Below are 18075 nucleotides of genomic sequence, written 5' to 3'. Positions count from 1 at the left end.
TGTGTTTAGATTTGAACGGCACAATACCCATTACTTCCATCAATTGAGCATTTGAATTGTGATTAGATATTATGAAATGGACAAGACGAAAATTATAACGAATACCCATGTAGTAGTGTACCATGTAGTACTCAGAATATTCTCATACCAAATACCGCAGTATCTTAAGAGGAAAGTCTTTGAGCAGTATACACGGTAATGAGACGTGTTCGCTTACAATAGACCTTACGAGAAGACTCAAAATCACTTACTGTAATGGAAAGGGCTATAATATATCCTTGCGACATCGAATCAAGAATGAATCGCAGGAAATCATGTTAGTCTACATCGATTGCGAGGTTGAAATCGTAGTGGGCACGGCACATTGCAGGTAGATCAAATACCCGCTGGTGTTAAGAGGTGCGGTGACGTTCGTTGGTTGATAATGAGGAGCTTTCCAATTTACGTCCGACGATACTAGGAGATATGTACGTTTACGGTATCCGAGGGCGGAGCTTGACCGTAGTAACAGATAATTGAATCTATTGATCTACGTAAGATCGTACTGTTATACGGAATTGAAAAAAGATCTTTTTATAAAAAGATATTAATATGAAATAGACATACAAAGATTTCTACGACGACAATGACGGCAACCATGCCGTCTGGAATTAGGAATAGGACTGACTGGATAGGGAGGGCATTGTTCTCTAATAAAAGATCGTAACTGCTGATGCTATTCGGGAAAGGTGATGATGGAAGCAAAGCTAGGAACCAGAGGATATTATAATAGTACGCTACGTATTTCTCTAAATGGACAAATCTTCAAAGTAGTTTTCGTTGAGTTTCACAAGTTCTATAATGAGTCTATTCGAAACGTGTAGCAATAAAATTCGAAAGTTAATGACTAGGAAAAAATATAAGCAATTTATTCAGAATGCACATTTTAATAACATATAATGTTTACAGTAAAACACAATAAAGATAAAAGCTAATATATACGAAATCACAGACGTATTAAGTAAAAAACCGACAAAATTCTACAATTACAACGTAAATTCAAGCAAAATAGAAAGTACCAAAATTTTCTGCATACTTAAGAAAATCATTAAAATGTCGTGCATACAAACTAAACCATTTCTTAAAATTAAAAATAAATAATAAAAAGTTTTTGTTGCGCAATCAGATGATAACACTGCCATCTAAAATTAATTAAATAATTACAATTACAAATTGGAAGTAGAAGATTTCTCGAACTGAGACATTATATTTTAAGTAACCTTAGCATTAAAATCAGGTACAGAGATTTTATGAAAGCCAAAACAGCATAAGTCATTTATAATTAGTTTTCAAATTTCTACGCTAATGTTAAATAATGGAATAAAATTAATACAAGTACCATCAAGAAAGACATTTGTCGTCGTAGTTTATGAGTTAGGACAAATATTTTACCAGTTTTGGTTTTAAGTAATTTTTGGCTATATTCTTTCGCTACAACATCTAGATTAAGGTACATTAATATGCAATATAAAATTACATTTAACTTAGTCGAACAGTAAAATGAAACTTGACAACAAAATATTCTTATATTATTGTAATGTTGTTCGTTTTACTGAAAACGAACTTGTCTAGTAAACATTTCCGCACAAATATCCGCCGTGTGTTTTGAGGACTCGGTCGTCTTTTCTTCACTTTCAGTCGAGTCTGAATCAAATTCAGAGGTCGAAACCGGAGATTTGCGTCCCTTTGATAGCCGTTTGAGGCCAACTTCTGTGGTCAATATTTGTTTAATGACATCGTCGGGCGATTTATCTTTACGTTGTTTCTCGCGAAGCTGCCGTGCTCTCATTCTTATATCGGCCAAGAACCCCGTGTGAGCTTCGACACTTTCTTGAGAGACATCTTGCGGAGATAAGTCAGACATTGATTGAGCCAAATCTGTAGACGAACCTTTAGCTGATACAGTATCTAATGATTCAACCGACGCACCGATACTCCTAAACGCGGCCATGCCATCCAGTAGGGAGACTTTGTAGCCGTCCTCGTCTCTCGTTCTTAGAATTATTCCACTCTGGGTCGTGCCCAACAAGGTCGGCTCCAGAAGTTTTAAGTTAAAAATTTGGGGCGAGTAGCATTCAGACGCGCTCGACGTCAACGAGTCAGTGTCACATGTGCAAGGCGGAGCTTTATAGGCTTCATCATTTATGTAAATAATAGTCACTTTCTCCTCTCCTACGACGTATAAGAACGGAGTGACGAATTCCCACTCGTGGACTGCCAGACTCCATTTGGGATCTTCGTTGCGTGTACGTCGACCGTTGTCATCGACGAAGACACCACATTCAGCGTAACAGAGCAGAATCTCAACGGGGTTCTGTCGGATTAACAGTATGGCTCTAGGGGGAGAGCCGTTTTTAGCTGCGGCAGCGATGCTTGAATCCTCCGCTGCGAACGGTTCGAGGGGGCCGGATGGTAAGTTCACTTTTAGGGGTCTCTCGGCGGCAATGTAAAGGGTGTCATCGGTGAGCAGGAGCGAGAGCGGCGCGCGGTCCACCGAGAGCGAGCGACACACCTTGAACTCGGAAGACGGGCCGTCGAAGCGCAGCAGAAACACTCGCTTCCCGCAGGCGACGGCCGCGCAGGGACCCGACGTCACGTCCTTCGCGAGGCACTGCAACCATCACAAACGTAAAAAAATCGTCGAACCTTTAACCTAAACGATAAGATGCCCGGTGCACCCTTATCGAGCGATGCGACTGGATCAGCGTTCAAATCCTGCGAGAACGTAGCATTTTTTTATATAAAAATAAGCATTTAACACGTGTTCATAAACTAATTCACGATAAAGGAACAGTATCGTGAAAATAAATGTAAAGGACCATATTTGTAAATATGCGTAATTAGTGTGGGTATAGTAGGGGGTGGCCACCGTGATTCTTCTGTTAAACAGTAATTTGAAGGAAGCCTACAATACGATAGACACACATCTGAGATTTCGATCTTTCAAAGTCGGTAGCGGCACTCACTGGCGACATCTATGAGTTCCGGTAATCACTTAGCACCAGGTTCGTCGTGTGCTTGTTCAGAGGTTTGAGGCAATTAAAAAAGTTTACGAAAATCACGTTTTTTTTATTGCTTAGATGGGTGGACGAGCTCATAGTCCACCTGGTGTTAAGTGGTTACTGGAGCCCATAGACAACTACAACGTAAATGTGGCACCCACCTTGAGATATAAGTTCTAAGGTCTCAGTATAGTTACAATACGACCGATGTATCTTGGCGAGTCCGAACTTCGCGCAGAAGGCTGCGCACAAACGTTTTTAGGAACCAAATGGTGGCATGACCGACGTGCGCGGGGCGGAGGCCTAGGCTAGGGATTGACTCTGTGTAAACACAATCGTCCCTTTATTCAATCAAATATCGCAATCGATTTTTATCGATTTAGAATTTATTGATTTTTGTTTTTATGAGATACTGAACGAAATAGATTTACAAACTTATTGAATGTTGTCGTTAGTAAACGAGACTTTATCTTTAATAAAAAAAAAACTAATAAACTCTTTATTTTCTTGGTTGAAAGACATGATTTAGTTGAATATCAGTTATTTATAAACAACTACTACAATAGGAACTGTTTGTGAATATTTTAAACCTCCTATAAAATGGAATATAAATATATTTTTTTATTTAAATTTTAATCAATTTGAAAAAAAATCGATTGAACAACATCCTCAAACACGCATATTGGACATCCCTTTTCTTTACATCGTATAAATTCGGTAATTCTCGGTACGCGGTAATGTGTCTCACTCACACGCTAGCATTAGGGTCGTGTTCGCGTCGCTATCTCTGTCTTGAGTACGGGCGGCTACAAAAGTTTTCATTGATTTGTTATTATTATACTGTTTTTGTTTAGTGCTCAGTTTTTTGTTTAGTTTTAAGATTGTTTGTGTTTAAATTTGTTTTAGTATTAAGTGTCCCTTGGCATTTATACTATTCGTTAAACCAAAGCATAATAGTGTTTTAAATCGTCGGCCGACAAACATAATTATTGATTTTTTTTTTTTAAAAGAAAAAGAAGAAGGTTTAAAAGATGTTGACAGTTTTATTTAGAGTTGCTAACGCAACTGGTGTATCGCAACGCACAGTACAGCGGATCGCAACTGAAGGCAGTGTTCGGGCTTACTTTCGAATTAATTTAATTACGTTATTTTTACAGCTTTGTCATAATTTATTATTCTTTTATTATCTTTCTTTAATTTATTACGTTATTTTTATAGCTTTCTGTCTCATAGTGTTTTGATATTCATTTTATTTGTACTTGGTACCTGTATAATTAGGGACATTTTAAATGTATTTTGTATTAAAAAAAATTTATGCTAATAACACTTTTTTTTACGAGTGTACATGCGCGAAAGTTCACCTGCGGCTATATTCAGACTCGCCAAGTTACGTCGGTCGTATTATACAACGGCTGCCCTACCCTTCAAACCGAAACGCATTTCTGCTTCACGGTAGAAATAGGCGGGGTGGTGGTACCTACCCGCGCGGACTCACAAGAGGTCCTACCATGAGTAGAAACGTACATTACGCGAATTACACGTACCTTAATAATGTGCGGAGTTCCAGCGTCTGGCAAGGTGAGCTCGGTGACGGGCAGTGCGGGGCGCAGGCTGGCGGCGCGGCGCAGGGCGGAGAGCAGCGCGGGGCGGGCGGCGTGCAGCACCGCGCCGCGCCGCAGCAGCACCGCGCGCCCGCCGCACAGCTGCAGCGCCGCCACGCGCCCCGCGCCCGCCACCTGCACGCAGCCGCGCAACGAGCGCAGGCCCTCCGAGCAACCTGACAGCATATTATTAGTGTCCAACTATCAATCGTTACTCTACAAGCACCGTTTGTTATAGCAATAATGGCTTGGAGCTAAGAACATATTTTCACATCGCGCTGTTTAAAAGTACTAGCCATACATAAAAGTATACTTTACAAAATATTATTGAGAGTTATTAATGTATAAAAATCTTAACTGAAAATCTAATACTATATTTAATAGTTCATGGGATTTAATTTGTAATAACCTATATATATATATATATTTCCATCCGGGAGTTCATGTTACGTCCTATATGGCGGTTTTTACCGATGATATTGCATCCGACAGACTTATTGCGTCCTGTATATGGACGCAAGATTGTCCATTTCTCAAATTCAGCCAGAGGTAGCCGAAAGATCCGTACAATGCGTGGGTAAAATATTGGCATGGACGTTATTTTGTCACCGGATTGATTCTCAGCGTATTTCTTAGTTCCGCTGTTTGGCACGCGAATTTTGGAGGTCGCTTCTCCGCGGCGTATATCGGTAGCGTATATTGGATATTTTTTTTACGTATATTTCACCGATAATGTGGCTTCTGTATATAAAAAAATTTCAATTCAAGTTTTTATCAATTCCAATTTGTGGTTTAATTACGTCACACAAAATGACCCCGTTCCAAGAGAAACGCGGGAACAACAGGGGTGAGGGGGCGGAGTTAGCATGCGTCATGCAAGCGCCGTGATTTTGTTTGCAATTCTGTTCCGGCCGGCGCGGGCGCAACGACGACTATAGTGTGAATATCAGCATATTAGAGAATGTATAATAATACTTTTTATCAACGAAACACGTGAGCGGAGCCGCGGATGAAAACTAGTTTATATTATAGCTTATATTATAGTTTATATTATAACTACTACTTACTTACATACGCATTACAGAAGTTTATTCAGTTATAGCCAATGATAAAATAAACTTTAATTAGTCGTTTTTAAATAATTCTTATTCTTAATCGTAATTGATATGCCAGTCTCCTTTCATGTTCAATTTTCGCAATTTTTTTGTTTTTGTTTTGTAGACACTTATTATTTAATTATGAGTATTGTTTTTTGAATTATATAATTATGGTTTTAATTGTACTTAATTTATAAAAATAAATAATAGTTTAAAAAAACTAAAAAACACGCTTTATATAAAATTCAACTAAAAAATAGAAAATAAATTTTAATAAATTTAAATTCAAAATAGTGTAAAAAAATACATATTTTATTGTAAAAAAAGCGTGGTGTGCATGGTGTTATTAGTTATAAACATATTTCTGATAGATATGAGTAGAAGAATTATTATTTCAATAATATCTTAAAAAGCACCTCACGCTTTTTTTACAATAAAATATTTTTTTTTTCATTCATTCATTCATTTTTTAGTTGAATTTCAATTTTTTCAATTTTTTTTTCCAATTTTGAATTGTCATCGGTCCTCGATAAATCTATAGAGTTTGAATGAAATCTGACCGTTTAAAGTGGGTCAAAATCGCGTCTATAGTAGTCAGTTACAAACATACATACAAGTGAAGCTAATATAAAGCGTGTAATAAAACTTGATAGTATTGTCGAAAAAATTGTTTTATTTCGTGTTCATAGCTAAATTTATAAAAATGACACTCATATAAATAATGTACTCACACATAAACCTAATTGGAAGAAAGCTGAGAAAGATGAGAGAAAGATGTTTAATCTCGTCTAGAGGAAACCCGAAGGTGGATAAGTTATTTAGAAGGATTCGCGCCCTTTCACCAAGCGTACTGGCAACTAGCTAGGACCCTCAAATCGGAAACGATCGCCAATATACATTCCTTCGTAAGCCTCTCAGGCCAACCCTCGGCTTTTGATAACGATGAAAAGGTAGTGTTATTAGCCGATGCTCTGCAGGAGCAGTGCACCGTCAGTGCTCAAGCCGTGGACCCGAACACACCGAGTTAATTGCTAGAGAGGTCGAGCCCAGAGCTTCCCAAAAACCCTCAGACGCGTTACCCCACATTACCATTAACGGAGTAAAAGAAAAAATCGCGAACTTAAAACAAAGGAAAGCCCCCGGCTCCGCCAGAATCAAATGCCGCATTTTAAAAATTTAACCCCCTAAACTAATAATCATGTTAGTTTCTATTTAAATGCCGCTATAATGAACTGCATCTTTCCCGCGGTGTAGGAAGAACGTTATCGGCATACACAAACCTGGAAAACTTAAAAACGAACCCGCGAGGTACAGCCCGATCAGCATCCTCCCAGTGTTAGGCAAATTATGCGAGTGAATATTACGCAAACGCCTCTGGGACTTCATCTCCTCGAAAGGCATCCTGATCGACGAACAGTTCGGATTCCACGCGAAGTGCTCGTGTATTCAGCAAACGTACTGCCTCTTAGACCTCATCTTAGTAGGGATAAATAGCGTAGACCCCTCTCCACGAGGGCCCTCTTCTTCGAAATCGCGAAGGATTCAAAAAAGTCTGGCGCAACGGCTTCATTTACAAACTGTATAAAATAGGCGTGCCCGACAGTCTCGTGCTCATCGTACGAGATTTCTTGTGGAGCCCAAATACTAGCTTCTTCGATTTGACTCTATACAGAGGAAGGCCGTTCGGATTGTCGATAATCCCATTCTCACGGATCGTTTGGAACCTCTGGGTCTGCGGAGGGACTTCGGTTCCCTCTGTATTTTGTACCGTATGTTCCATGGGGAGTGCTCTGAGACATTGTACGAGATGATACTGGCATCTCGTTTTTACCATCGCACCGCCCGCCACCGGAGTAGAGTTCATCCATACTATCTGGAGCCACTGCAGTCATCCACAGTGCATTTCCAGAGATCTTTTTTGCCACGTACCATCCGGCTATGGAATGAGCTCCCCTCCACGGTGTTTCCCGAGCGCTATGACATGTCCTTCTTCAAACGAGGCTTGTGGAGAGTATTAAGCGGTAGGCAGCAGCTTGGCTCTGCCCCTGGCATTGCTGAAGTCCATAGGCAACGGTAACCACTCACCATCAGGTGGGCCGTATGCTCGTCTGCATACAAGGGCAATAAAAAAAAAGCCTTTCATTTCGGTATCGAGTCGAGGGAACTCGATATCTCGGCCGGAGTTCCGCAAGGCTCCGCTCTATCCCCGCTACTTTTTAGCGTGTCAATTAACGATAAAACCCGGTCGCTAGCGAATGCATCGATCCTTCTTCTTTCTTTCACAGTCCAGGTCTCAACCTCATATAAAAAGATGGGGAACACCAGTGCCCTTACCAGTCGGACTTTGGTGGTCTTGGTGATATTCCGGTCCTTATAAGCCGAGTTTATCTATGGCCGATCGCGTTATGATTATGCGCCGCTTAATTTCTTCCTCCGAACCACCACTGTTAGTCACTAGTGAACCTAGGTAGGTATAAGATGAAACGACCTCACAACTTGCAATCTCTGTAATCTCCGAGGTATTTTTATTGCTTGTCCACTATAATCATTTTGGTTTTGTGCCTGTTGATTCGGAGACCAAGGCAACTGTTTCGACGCGATTTAGCAATTCTTTTGCTTGTAGCAAAGATCTGATTGCCAAGTGGTTACAAGCCAGCAGAGTATTATCGTCAGCATCACGAAGATTGCATATGTTTTTGCCACCAATGGACACACCATCAGTCCAGTCATCTAGAGCGATTCTCATAATTGCCTTAGTGTAAATGTTAAACAAGAGAGGTGACAAGATACACCCTTGCCGGAATCCAGCGCTAGGACGCAGAGGTTGTGAGGCAACGTTGTCTAGCTTTACTGAAGATGTTTTGACACTCCCATATTTTCGAGGGTTTTCCATAAATGCGGCCATTTAACAGAGTCAAATGCTTTTTGAAAGTCAACTAAGCAAATGAACGTTTGCATGTTGAACTCTTTCGGCTTCTCTATTATTTGTCGCACAATCAAGATCGGTTCTCTGGTTCCCTTACCCTTTACAAAGCCAGCTTGTTCTGGTACTATTTGTGTTGCTAAACAGCTTTTTAAACGTTCATTAAGCATATGTAGAATTTTGCTGCAGTGTGATTGATATCAGGGCAAAAAGACGATAATTGCTACACTTCCTTGTCGAACCTTTCTTATGCAAAGGAATAAAAAGGGAGTGCGTCCATTCTGTAAGCCAGGTGCCAGATTTCCATATCTTGTACAAATTGCGTGGAAGATTTCGACACCACTCTGGCTAAAATCTTTAACTGTCTAGATTGGGATGTTATCACTTCCTACTGCTTTTCCAGTTTTAAGATGTTTGATGGCATGACGAACTTCTTATTTCAGTATTTCTGATTCGCATTCTTGGATATCTGATGTCGTTGGGGGTAAAATTTTGCAGTCGGAGTCAAAGAAGAGAGCTTGGCAATATTCTTTTCATCGGTCTGAAAGTCTTCTAACTCTGTTACTACTACACATCCATCCGATTTCTCAACAGCCCAGGTCTAACACTTAAAGTCTTGGTGATTACACTAATTTTCCGGTACAAATCTCTTGCTTCGTGTTTTTCAACATGCGCTTCAACTTTCGAGCAGATCTCTCTCAGAAAGTTATTTTTATCCCTCCTACAGGCTCTTTGAATGTTAGCACCAGTTTGTTCAGTATTTGCACTTCAACTCCCTGTGCTTTTTTGTGTCGTCTCTCTTCCACCAACGGTAAAGCTTCAGCACTCATCCAGAGCTGATGTTTTTTGGTTTCAGATTTGGCAGGTTTAGATATTTTCACTGCTTCTCAAATCATTGCTTTTGTTCTATTCCAAAATTCTTCAGCCGTCAGTTGATCATGCCGTTCAATTTGCATTTCTTTTCAACTTTTCGAAAGATACAAAAAAATTTTGGGTGTCATGAGGAGCAATTATTTCGCATTCATTAACTTTCCTTGCAACCTGAAGTTTAAGTTGGAATTTAGAGACGAGGATCGGATCCGTAGTCGGCTCCACCACTCCACCTTGATTTTATAAGTATATAGTCAATTTGATTTCGGTATTGAGCAGCTGGTGAAGTTCAAGTGCAGCAACAAGCCTGCGTGGATGTTGTTTGAAGAGTGTGTTCGCTATCGATAAACCATTGCCCTCTCAGTGGGTCGCAATTCCGTTTTGGTGATAGATTCAGCGAAGCGCAGCTCTTGTTAGGGCTGGTGTTAGCAAATTCTCTCAGGTTGAAGCCATGAGCTCACCTACCCGTAAGGTCATAACTGAAATAGTCTCCTAGGCTACCAACGAATAGGAAAAAAAGCCGGCATCCAAACCCAAAGCTACATAAATTTTATTTTTATTGACTTCATAAAAGGAGATGGTTCTTGGGATTGGTTCATTGGGATCTATTATTTATTACATTAATCGAAGACGGCAGCACTCCAAAAAGTATACGGTATCGATATTACTATAAGTTTAGGAGGAAGCAGCAAGCTCAAAACAATTTATGGAGTACATACAGAAAAAATATTCGGTACCAATATAATCTCAAATATAGAAAGTAGTCATGTAATTAGTGGAATGCATAGAATAAATACAGGGCAGTATACGGAACCGATATATCCATACATTTGGATGGATGTCGAAAAACTGATTAAATGTATGGAACAAATACAGAAATATACAATGTGACACATTATTTCCATCATGAACGGATGCAAGGAACCAGCGAAAATTATTTCAAATTGAATATCTTATTTTCGAATTTAAATAAAATTTCTTGTCGGTAATAGAATTCACACGACACCAATGTAACTATATTCGCACGAATAATAGTTTAAAACCCATTGTAGACGGTGGATGCAACAGGGTTCGACTATGAAAAGACGCAAGAAGTCTTCATCGATTTAAATATATATATATATCGACGCTTGAAAGGCAAACGTGACTAAGCGACAATAACTACTTTGTACATAAATGACAGGCAATAATGAATTTCATTTCGCGATTTTCCGGATTCAAACGCATTCACTATTTTAAGTTTATCACTTAATGACAGTACTTTAATTTTCCGTTTTGACATGATGCAGAACAGAACTTTCCTTCGCAATTGATTAATGATAAACTGAGTAAGTCCGACAAACGGGACGGTACACAGGCGCACGTGTCCATTCGAAAAGAATGCGATAAAATGAGAACGTTATTTAGTTCCACGAAATAGAATAGGTTCAATATTGACGAGAAAACAATACAAAAACAATGGAAGGAAGTTCTACAAAAGTTAAGAATGAGTCATAAAATAGCAGATGTTAAATCTGTAATTAGTTTTTTCACTTGTTCCTCCTAAATAATATAAACAAATAAAGCTCGACTGTCGCTTATAGAGGTATAGATAAGTAGCCGTCTCACTTACGGAGGTCCATGAGGGAAAAACGACTCTCTCTCTTACAGAGGTTTCTGTTTCTCGCTAATAGAGGGTTTGGGAGCTTAAAATGACGGTTCCTGGCTATTACTCTCACTTATATAGTTTTCTCACTTATCCAGCTCTCACTTACCCAGGTTTGACTGTATATATATATATAAATGAATTGCTGTTCGTTAGTCTCGCTAAAACTCGAGAACGGCTGGACCGATTTGGCTAATGTTGGTCTTGAATTATTTGTGGAAGTCCAGAGAAGGTTTAAAAGGTCAATAAATATTAAATTCTCGAAATTAAATAAAAATAACAATTTTATTTTTCCTTTGATGTGCCCCACGTCGGACCGATTCCTTTTGTTTGTTTTAAGTTTATTTTATACAAAGGTTTGGGTATTTTATTTATCGATTGAGGCACTACTAAGTCTGCCGGGTCAGCTAGTCTGTAATAATAAACGTATTCCATACCGATGGCGACGACATCTGGCGCGAAGTACAGTGCAGAGAATGGCTTCGTTTCCAGTCGCGCTAGGACGGTCGGCATGTACCCAGGCGTCGGAGCAGGAATCGCTTGTAATTTAGAAATCCATTCCGTTCTGTCAGTTATAGTGGAGCACACGACCGTGGCCTCGCTCCCTCTGACCGAATTCTCAAGCTTAACCTGTATAAGGGATTGTTTTCTTTAACCACTTTAGTGCTGAGCTTATTTTCTCATATTTTACAGATATAGGCTAAAGGATTTTTGAAAAAAGTATCTTATATAAAACAACTCAAAAATAATAAATACAAAAATCAATGTTAAGTTCACAGCAAAAAAAAAATGGTTATTTGTAAATGTTACTAACTTAATAAAGACTTAATAAGATCTTTATATGCGTGCGATAAGAAACGTCCGTACAGGTCGATACCTAATACCCATAAGCAAACTGTGTAAATTGTCGATATTCCGACGCACAGCATATTATACGAATTAATAGAGAGTCGATATATCGACGATTCGCGCTCGAAGGGTTAAGCTTAAAAAAATAATATTTTAAGATGAAATAAGTTACCGTAAACGCCCTATTAATTTCGGTCTGCGGTAAGTTCTTAGCGTCGGGAGACAGTAGCGTGGCTCGCAGCTCGCGCCCGCCGCCCGCGAGTCTCAACGCGCCGTCCGACCACCGCGCCGCCATCGTGTCGCGTCCGCCGTCCGACCTGCTCCACGTTACCAACATTAGACACGCGAGCGAGTTGTGTGCTTAGTGCGAGTTTCTTAACGTTTTCGATAGCGTAAAAGTTAACCCAATTTTGTATGCAGTAGGAACAGCGCCCCTAGCGGCAATCGTACGCAAGCGATCCCATTCCATACAAATATGAGCTAACTTTTACGCTATCGAGAACGTTAAAAAACTCGCACTGAGCACACAGGAGGCAACACGTGCGTGAATTGTTTATTGAAACGATTGTTATTTGAATTTATAATTAAGTCTAATGTAATTTTTAGGTATTGCGATTTTTAATATAGAAATTCATTTCATAATTGATATGAAGTTTTAGTTAAAAGTTGAGACACCTAGAAAAAACTACCCACGAATCCAGGTTTGTTATATCTGCTTGTAAAGAAATATTGGACACAGTAAATGATGATGATGATTTGTTGTTCAGTTATTTAGGTAATGCAGCTTTTTATTTATTCCTTGTACACAGGAATATTACAAAAAATGTACAATAGAAATAGCGAATACAAAAGAACAAATTGCATTATGCATTATTACAACTATGAACTTTATGGTTTTTCTTACCCTCTGATTTTTCGTTTAAAAGTGTGTAAGTTTTGGGCTGAGATGTAACATTCCTTAACTTATAATATTTACCATACTATCTCCACGGAATTATCTTCAACTCCATCTGGGGTGTCTATGTATTTCTTCAATCTAAAAATACAACAATATGTGTTAGTAATTTTAAAAATATCTCTCACACACAATACATAATCGAAAAAAAAAAGGAATATTTTACCCGTTAACTGAGGATTTAGTTTTTGAATTGCTTGTTTTCGGTGTAGGAGGACAACTGTAAATAAATATATTTATTTACTAAACTAAATGTCTCATAGGTTAGATAAATTTGTCAAATATCAGACAAAACTTATTCATAAAGTCAAACACCACACTTTTTTTTTTATGACAGACATATGAATATTCATTTAAATATTATTCAATTAAAAATCTAATTAACTATATCTAATATATAAAATTCTCGTGTCACAGTTTTCGTTGCCATACTCCTCCGAAACGGCTTGACCGATTTTGATGAAATTTGTTGTGCTTATCCGGTATCTATGAGAATCGGCCAACATCTATTTTTCATCCCCCTAAATGTTAGGGGTAGTCCACCCCTAAATTTATTTTTTATTTTTTAGACAATTTTTTTTAGTTCTATTTTTTTATGATACAACATACAAAAATACATACAATCTTCAATTTTCACCCTTCTACGATCAACCCTTATTTTTTATTTGCTAATTAAAAACTTTAAAATTTTTTGCGAGAATTTTGTTTGTATTTTGTCATGACTTAAAATAAAAAAAAATATATTACTCTCAATTTTCACTCTTATACGATCAACCCCTATTTTTCCATCCCGATCAATATATTTTTTATTCTATGCACAGATCCGCAATAAGGTTGCAAGATGGCAATCAAATATTATAATTGTAGTACGATAAACTCTTATTCAGAGTTTATAATTTCAAGTTCCTTTAATTATAATTTTTTTTAAATTGAATTTGATCTCCCGCCCTCGCCGGTCGACTACTGATCAACTATCAATCGATCAGCTATCCCCGCCAGGTGTCACCACTCATCCAGTAAACATCACGTAGTAGGGATGAGGACGAAGCCGGTCTCCTGTCTTACTTACTCACTATACATCATAGATTATACACTTAATATATTTGAGCTATACAATACTATACATTTTTCAGCCATGTTTTTTTGGTTTTATTTGTGTATCAATAGTATGTTCAGTAGGTCTGAGAGTCGGCTACTATCTATTTTTCAAACCCCTAAGTGAAAAGGGTTGTCGACCCCAAACATTTATTTTTTATTTTAATTTTTTGGATATTTTTTTTTGTTTACAATGAGGTATTATGTGGTTAAATGAGGTTTTTTTTTTCTACAGTAGAATTTCCCTAGAAATCTTATTTAAGGCAACACAACGTTTGCCGGGTCAGCTAGTATTATATATATTTGGCAAGGTGTTATAATTAAGTTGATAGATTACTTTTACTTGATGATTTAAAAATTAGCTCAAGATAAGTATAATTTTGTTGGTCTAGATAGATAGACCATTTTAGATAAAATGTAAATGTCCATTAGACGTCTATTCTCATCTTTCTTTCTTTATTCTCTCTAGACTTGTTACGGTGTCACATACTTGACGTCGCTGGCACTAGAGGCGAGTTTGGCTCGTAGTCTTTCTACTTCTTCGCGTAGTTCTCTGCAAAGGACAAGACATTGCTTTGAAAGACGCAATTCACGTTGTTCTGGGGTCATTTAGCTTCAGCTGGTGGTAGGACCTCTAGTGAGTCCGCACGGGTAGGCACCACCGCCCTGCTTATTTCTGCCGCGAAGCAGTAATGCGTTTCGGTTTGAAGGGTGGAGCAGCCGTTGTAACTATACTGAGACCTTGGAACTTATGTCTCAAGGTGGGTGGCGCATTTACGTTGTGGATGTATATGGGCTCCAGTAACCACTTAACATCAGGTGGGCTGTGAGCTCGTCCACCCATATAAGCAATAAAAAAAATAAAAAAAAAGCAGGGCAGGGAAAGTTTGCGACTAATGAATCACCGAGGTTACCTATTGGCACGTCGCAGTGGTGGTGAAGCGGCTGACCTCCGCCCGGATCGACCGAACAATTTATTGCTCAGCGAACACTTTTTGCGATTAGCTTCCTCCACTTTGGCCTGTACAATATAATATTGATAAATTAAGTTCTGCTTCTGGAATTTTAATAGATCTATTGTAATATTCAATTCAACATTCACTACTTTTAAGTTGATAGTATTTGTGCAGAATACATTACCTGTAGGAAGTCGATTAGTTTGGCTTGTTGTCGCAGCGTAGCGTCAGCTTTGGTTTCCCTGGTGCGCCACCAGGCCGTTGCGGCTTCAGCAGCTTCCCGAGCCGCCGCTAACTCCTCCTAAATTAATGATTAATTTAATATTTGTTTGCCCAGTCTCTTTCATAGCTCACGTTTTATAGTAGGAAACTTGATATACAGGCAGTGCTAGTTTTTTTATTTTTTTATTGCTTTGATGGTTGGACGAGATCACAGCCCACCTGGTGTTAAGTGGTTACTGGAGCAACTACGTAAATACGCCACCCACCTTGAGATATAAGTTCTATGATCTCAGTATACTTACAACGGCTGCCCCACCATTCAAACCGAAACGCATTACTGCTTCACGGCAGAAATAGGCAGGGTGGTGGTACCTACCCGCGTGGACTCACAAGAGGTCCTACCACCAGTAAGCCACCAGTAAGTGGTTTACGTTGTAGATGTCTATAGACTCCAGTAACCACTCAACACCAGGTGGGCTGTGAGTTCGTCCACCCATCTAAGCAATAAAAAAAAAGGTCCCGTTTGAAGTCATCGTGTCCTAAAGGATAAGACGTCCGGTGCGTTCGTGTCGAGCAATGCATCGGTGTTCGAGTCTCAGGCGGGTACAAATTTTTCTAATGAAATACGTACTCAACAAATGTTCAAGATTGACTTCCACGGTGAAGGAATAACATCATGTAATAAAAATCAAACCCGCAAAATTATAAAATAGTTTGCGTAATTATTGGTGGTAGGACCTGTTGTGTGTCCGCGCGGGTAGGTACTACCACCCTGCCTATTTCTGCCGTGAAGCAGTAATGCGTTTCGGTTTGAAGGGTGGGGCAGCCGTTGTAACTATACTTGAGGCCTTAGAACTTATATCTCAAGGTGGGTGGCGCATTTATGTTATAGATGTCTATGGGCTCCAGTAACCACTTAACAACCAGGTGGGATGTGAGCTCGTGTACCCGTCTAAGCAATAAAAAAAAAAAAAAGTTCTTCAAATACAAACTAGCTATATCCGCCCGCTTCGCTGGGCATTTAAAATTAACATGATTACATATTAAGCGATAAGTATTATATTATTATTATATTATCGTTAGCGCCCCCACAACGATTCTCATCATTAACGCCCCTGCAACTGGTGAAGGAAGTTCAAAGCTCATATAAATATTAGCCTATCCATTAAGTACATGTATTTTCTACATGGATATCAAGTTTCAAATCAATCGGATGCATGGTTCAGTAGCTATAACGGAATATCTGTAATAACTACTATAATATAAATTTATATATTAGTATAGGGTAGAGTTATAATGAGAGCGGCATGTCGAGAGGGCGGCGGTACCTGCGCGTCGGCCAGCGCGGCCTGCAGCTGCAGCGCGTGCGCGTGGTGCTGGTGCGCGCGGGTGCGCAGCGCGGCGCACTCCTCGTGCAGGTCGCGCAGGCGGCGCGCGGCGCCCTGCAGCGTGCTGTCGGCGCCGAGCCGCGCGCTCTCCAGCTCCGCCACGCGCCCCTCTAGCGCCACCACCTGCTCCTCGCGGTTGTCCAGACGTTCCTGCCAAATTATCGAACATTAGTATGTATTGGATTGACTCGTCGACGTTTCGGAGAAAGGTGAAATTCTTAATACTTCCATATATACACATCATTTTTTTTTTGCCCCTATAGGGGCACCTATAGGTAGAACAGCATACGACCCACCTGATAATGAGTGGTTACCGTCGCCCATGGACTTCAAGAATGCAAGGGGCAGAGCCAAGCCGCTGCCTACCGTTAATTAAACAATTTAACTCGATTTTGTTGTTAGTTAAGACGAGGGCTTATGTATAGCTCGCGCATTAAGACATTAGCACACCAATAATTGCGCAAGTGATGAACGGCTTTGGAACACACTTGATAAATCCATTAAAATTTTGGCATTGACAGCACTATTGATATTATCAATATTGATTTTTTTAGCAAAAGGTCCCCGCTTTTTTACTCTAGCAAGGATGTTGGCAGACACGCAAACGCGCTACAAGTAACAGCCAATAATGAGCCGCGGATTGAGCACGTTCACGGTCTCAAAGCCAGCATGTGTGTACGTGCCCGCAGCATCTGCAGTTGATCCCGGGCATGCTTGGCTTGTTCCTGCGCCTCCTCGTGCAGTGTGCCGGCGAGCGTGGCCGCCGCCCCGCGCTCCGCCGCCTGCTTTTCAACCTCACATAGTCGTGTTCGACACGAGTCTAATTCCGAACGTGCGCGTTGTAGCTCATTCTGAAATTAAAAACATGAAGATAAAAAATCTCGTAATTTGGAAACGTACTAAATAATAATTTACACTATAAAAAAATTGAGAATGAGACTTTAAAAATATACCATATAGAATATAGTTGTTCTTCCATTTATTTGCGAATTTCAAAACTTGCATAGTCTTACTCAAAAAAAGCTCTATATACATCAACTATCAAATTTCATATCATTTTGCATTAGCAATAATTTTAGGTTATTTTCCATATCGTACCTCCAGATCTTTGTTTTTTAGTTCATGTATATCGGTGAGTTTTTCCAAGTCTGTCAGTTGTTCTTCTAACACACTGCAGGCCTCCTGTAAGGCCTTATTATTCTGCAAAGAACAAAAAAACAAATGGCAATTTCTCGTTTTATCAAATAACTTCAACAGATAATAAATATATTACACAGGACTATTTTTTAATGATGAGTAGGTAGGTACATCACTGCAATGGTACTGAATTTTAAACTAATTAATTAATTTAATTTTAAAAGATACACGTTATTTTAATACGATATTTACAATGAGATACTAGATTTGTCTTCGAAAATTTTATATGTTACAAT

General features: G+C 39.3%; 1 protein-coding gene across 4 annotated transcripts in view; it reads right to left on the bottom strand.

Annotated features, from left to right (window-relative positions):
• LOC101739744 (citron rho-interacting kinase) overlaps positions 1-18075 on the bottom strand; it is a 160089-nt gene that overhangs the window by 121398 nt on the left and 20616 nt on the right. For 3 of the 4 annotated variants that reach the window (XM_038016447.2, XM_038016450.2, XM_038016449.2), the window contains 12 exons: positions 17741-17842; positions 17326-17493; positions 16583-16792; positions 15217-15333; positions 14991-15097; positions 14567-14629; positions 13148-13201; positions 13003-13062; positions 12199-12343; positions 11615-11807; positions 4586-4818; positions 907-2650 (listed from right to left, as the gene is read on the bottom strand). The exons of the other annotated variant lie outside the window; for it this stretch is intronic. In XM_038016447.2, coding sequence (XP_037872375.1) covers positions 1589-2650; positions 4586-4818; positions 11615-11807; positions 12199-12343; positions 13003-13062; positions 13148-13201; positions 14567-14629; positions 14991-15097; positions 15217-15333; positions 16583-16792; positions 17326-17493; positions 17741-17842 — 2514 coding nt within the window. In that variant the 3' untranslated portion in view covers positions 907-1588. Of the gene's footprint in view, positions 1-906; positions 2651-4585; positions 4819-11614; positions 11808-12198; positions 12344-13002; positions 13063-13147; positions 13202-14566; positions 14630-14990; positions 15098-15216; positions 15334-16582; positions 16793-17325; positions 17494-17740; positions 17843-18075 lie in introns of those variants that run through there. 4 annotated transcript variants of the gene reach the window in all.

The sequence above is a fragment of the Bombyx mori genome, chromosome 16 (assembly GCF_030269925.1).
Source record: "Bombyx mori chromosome 16, ASM3026992v2".
NCBI lineage: Eukaryota > Metazoa > Arthropoda > Insecta > Lepidoptera > Bombycidae > Bombyx > Bombyx mori.
The sequence above is the reverse complement of the archived record's forward strand: the minus strand, read 5'-3'. Positions and strand labels throughout refer to the sequence as shown.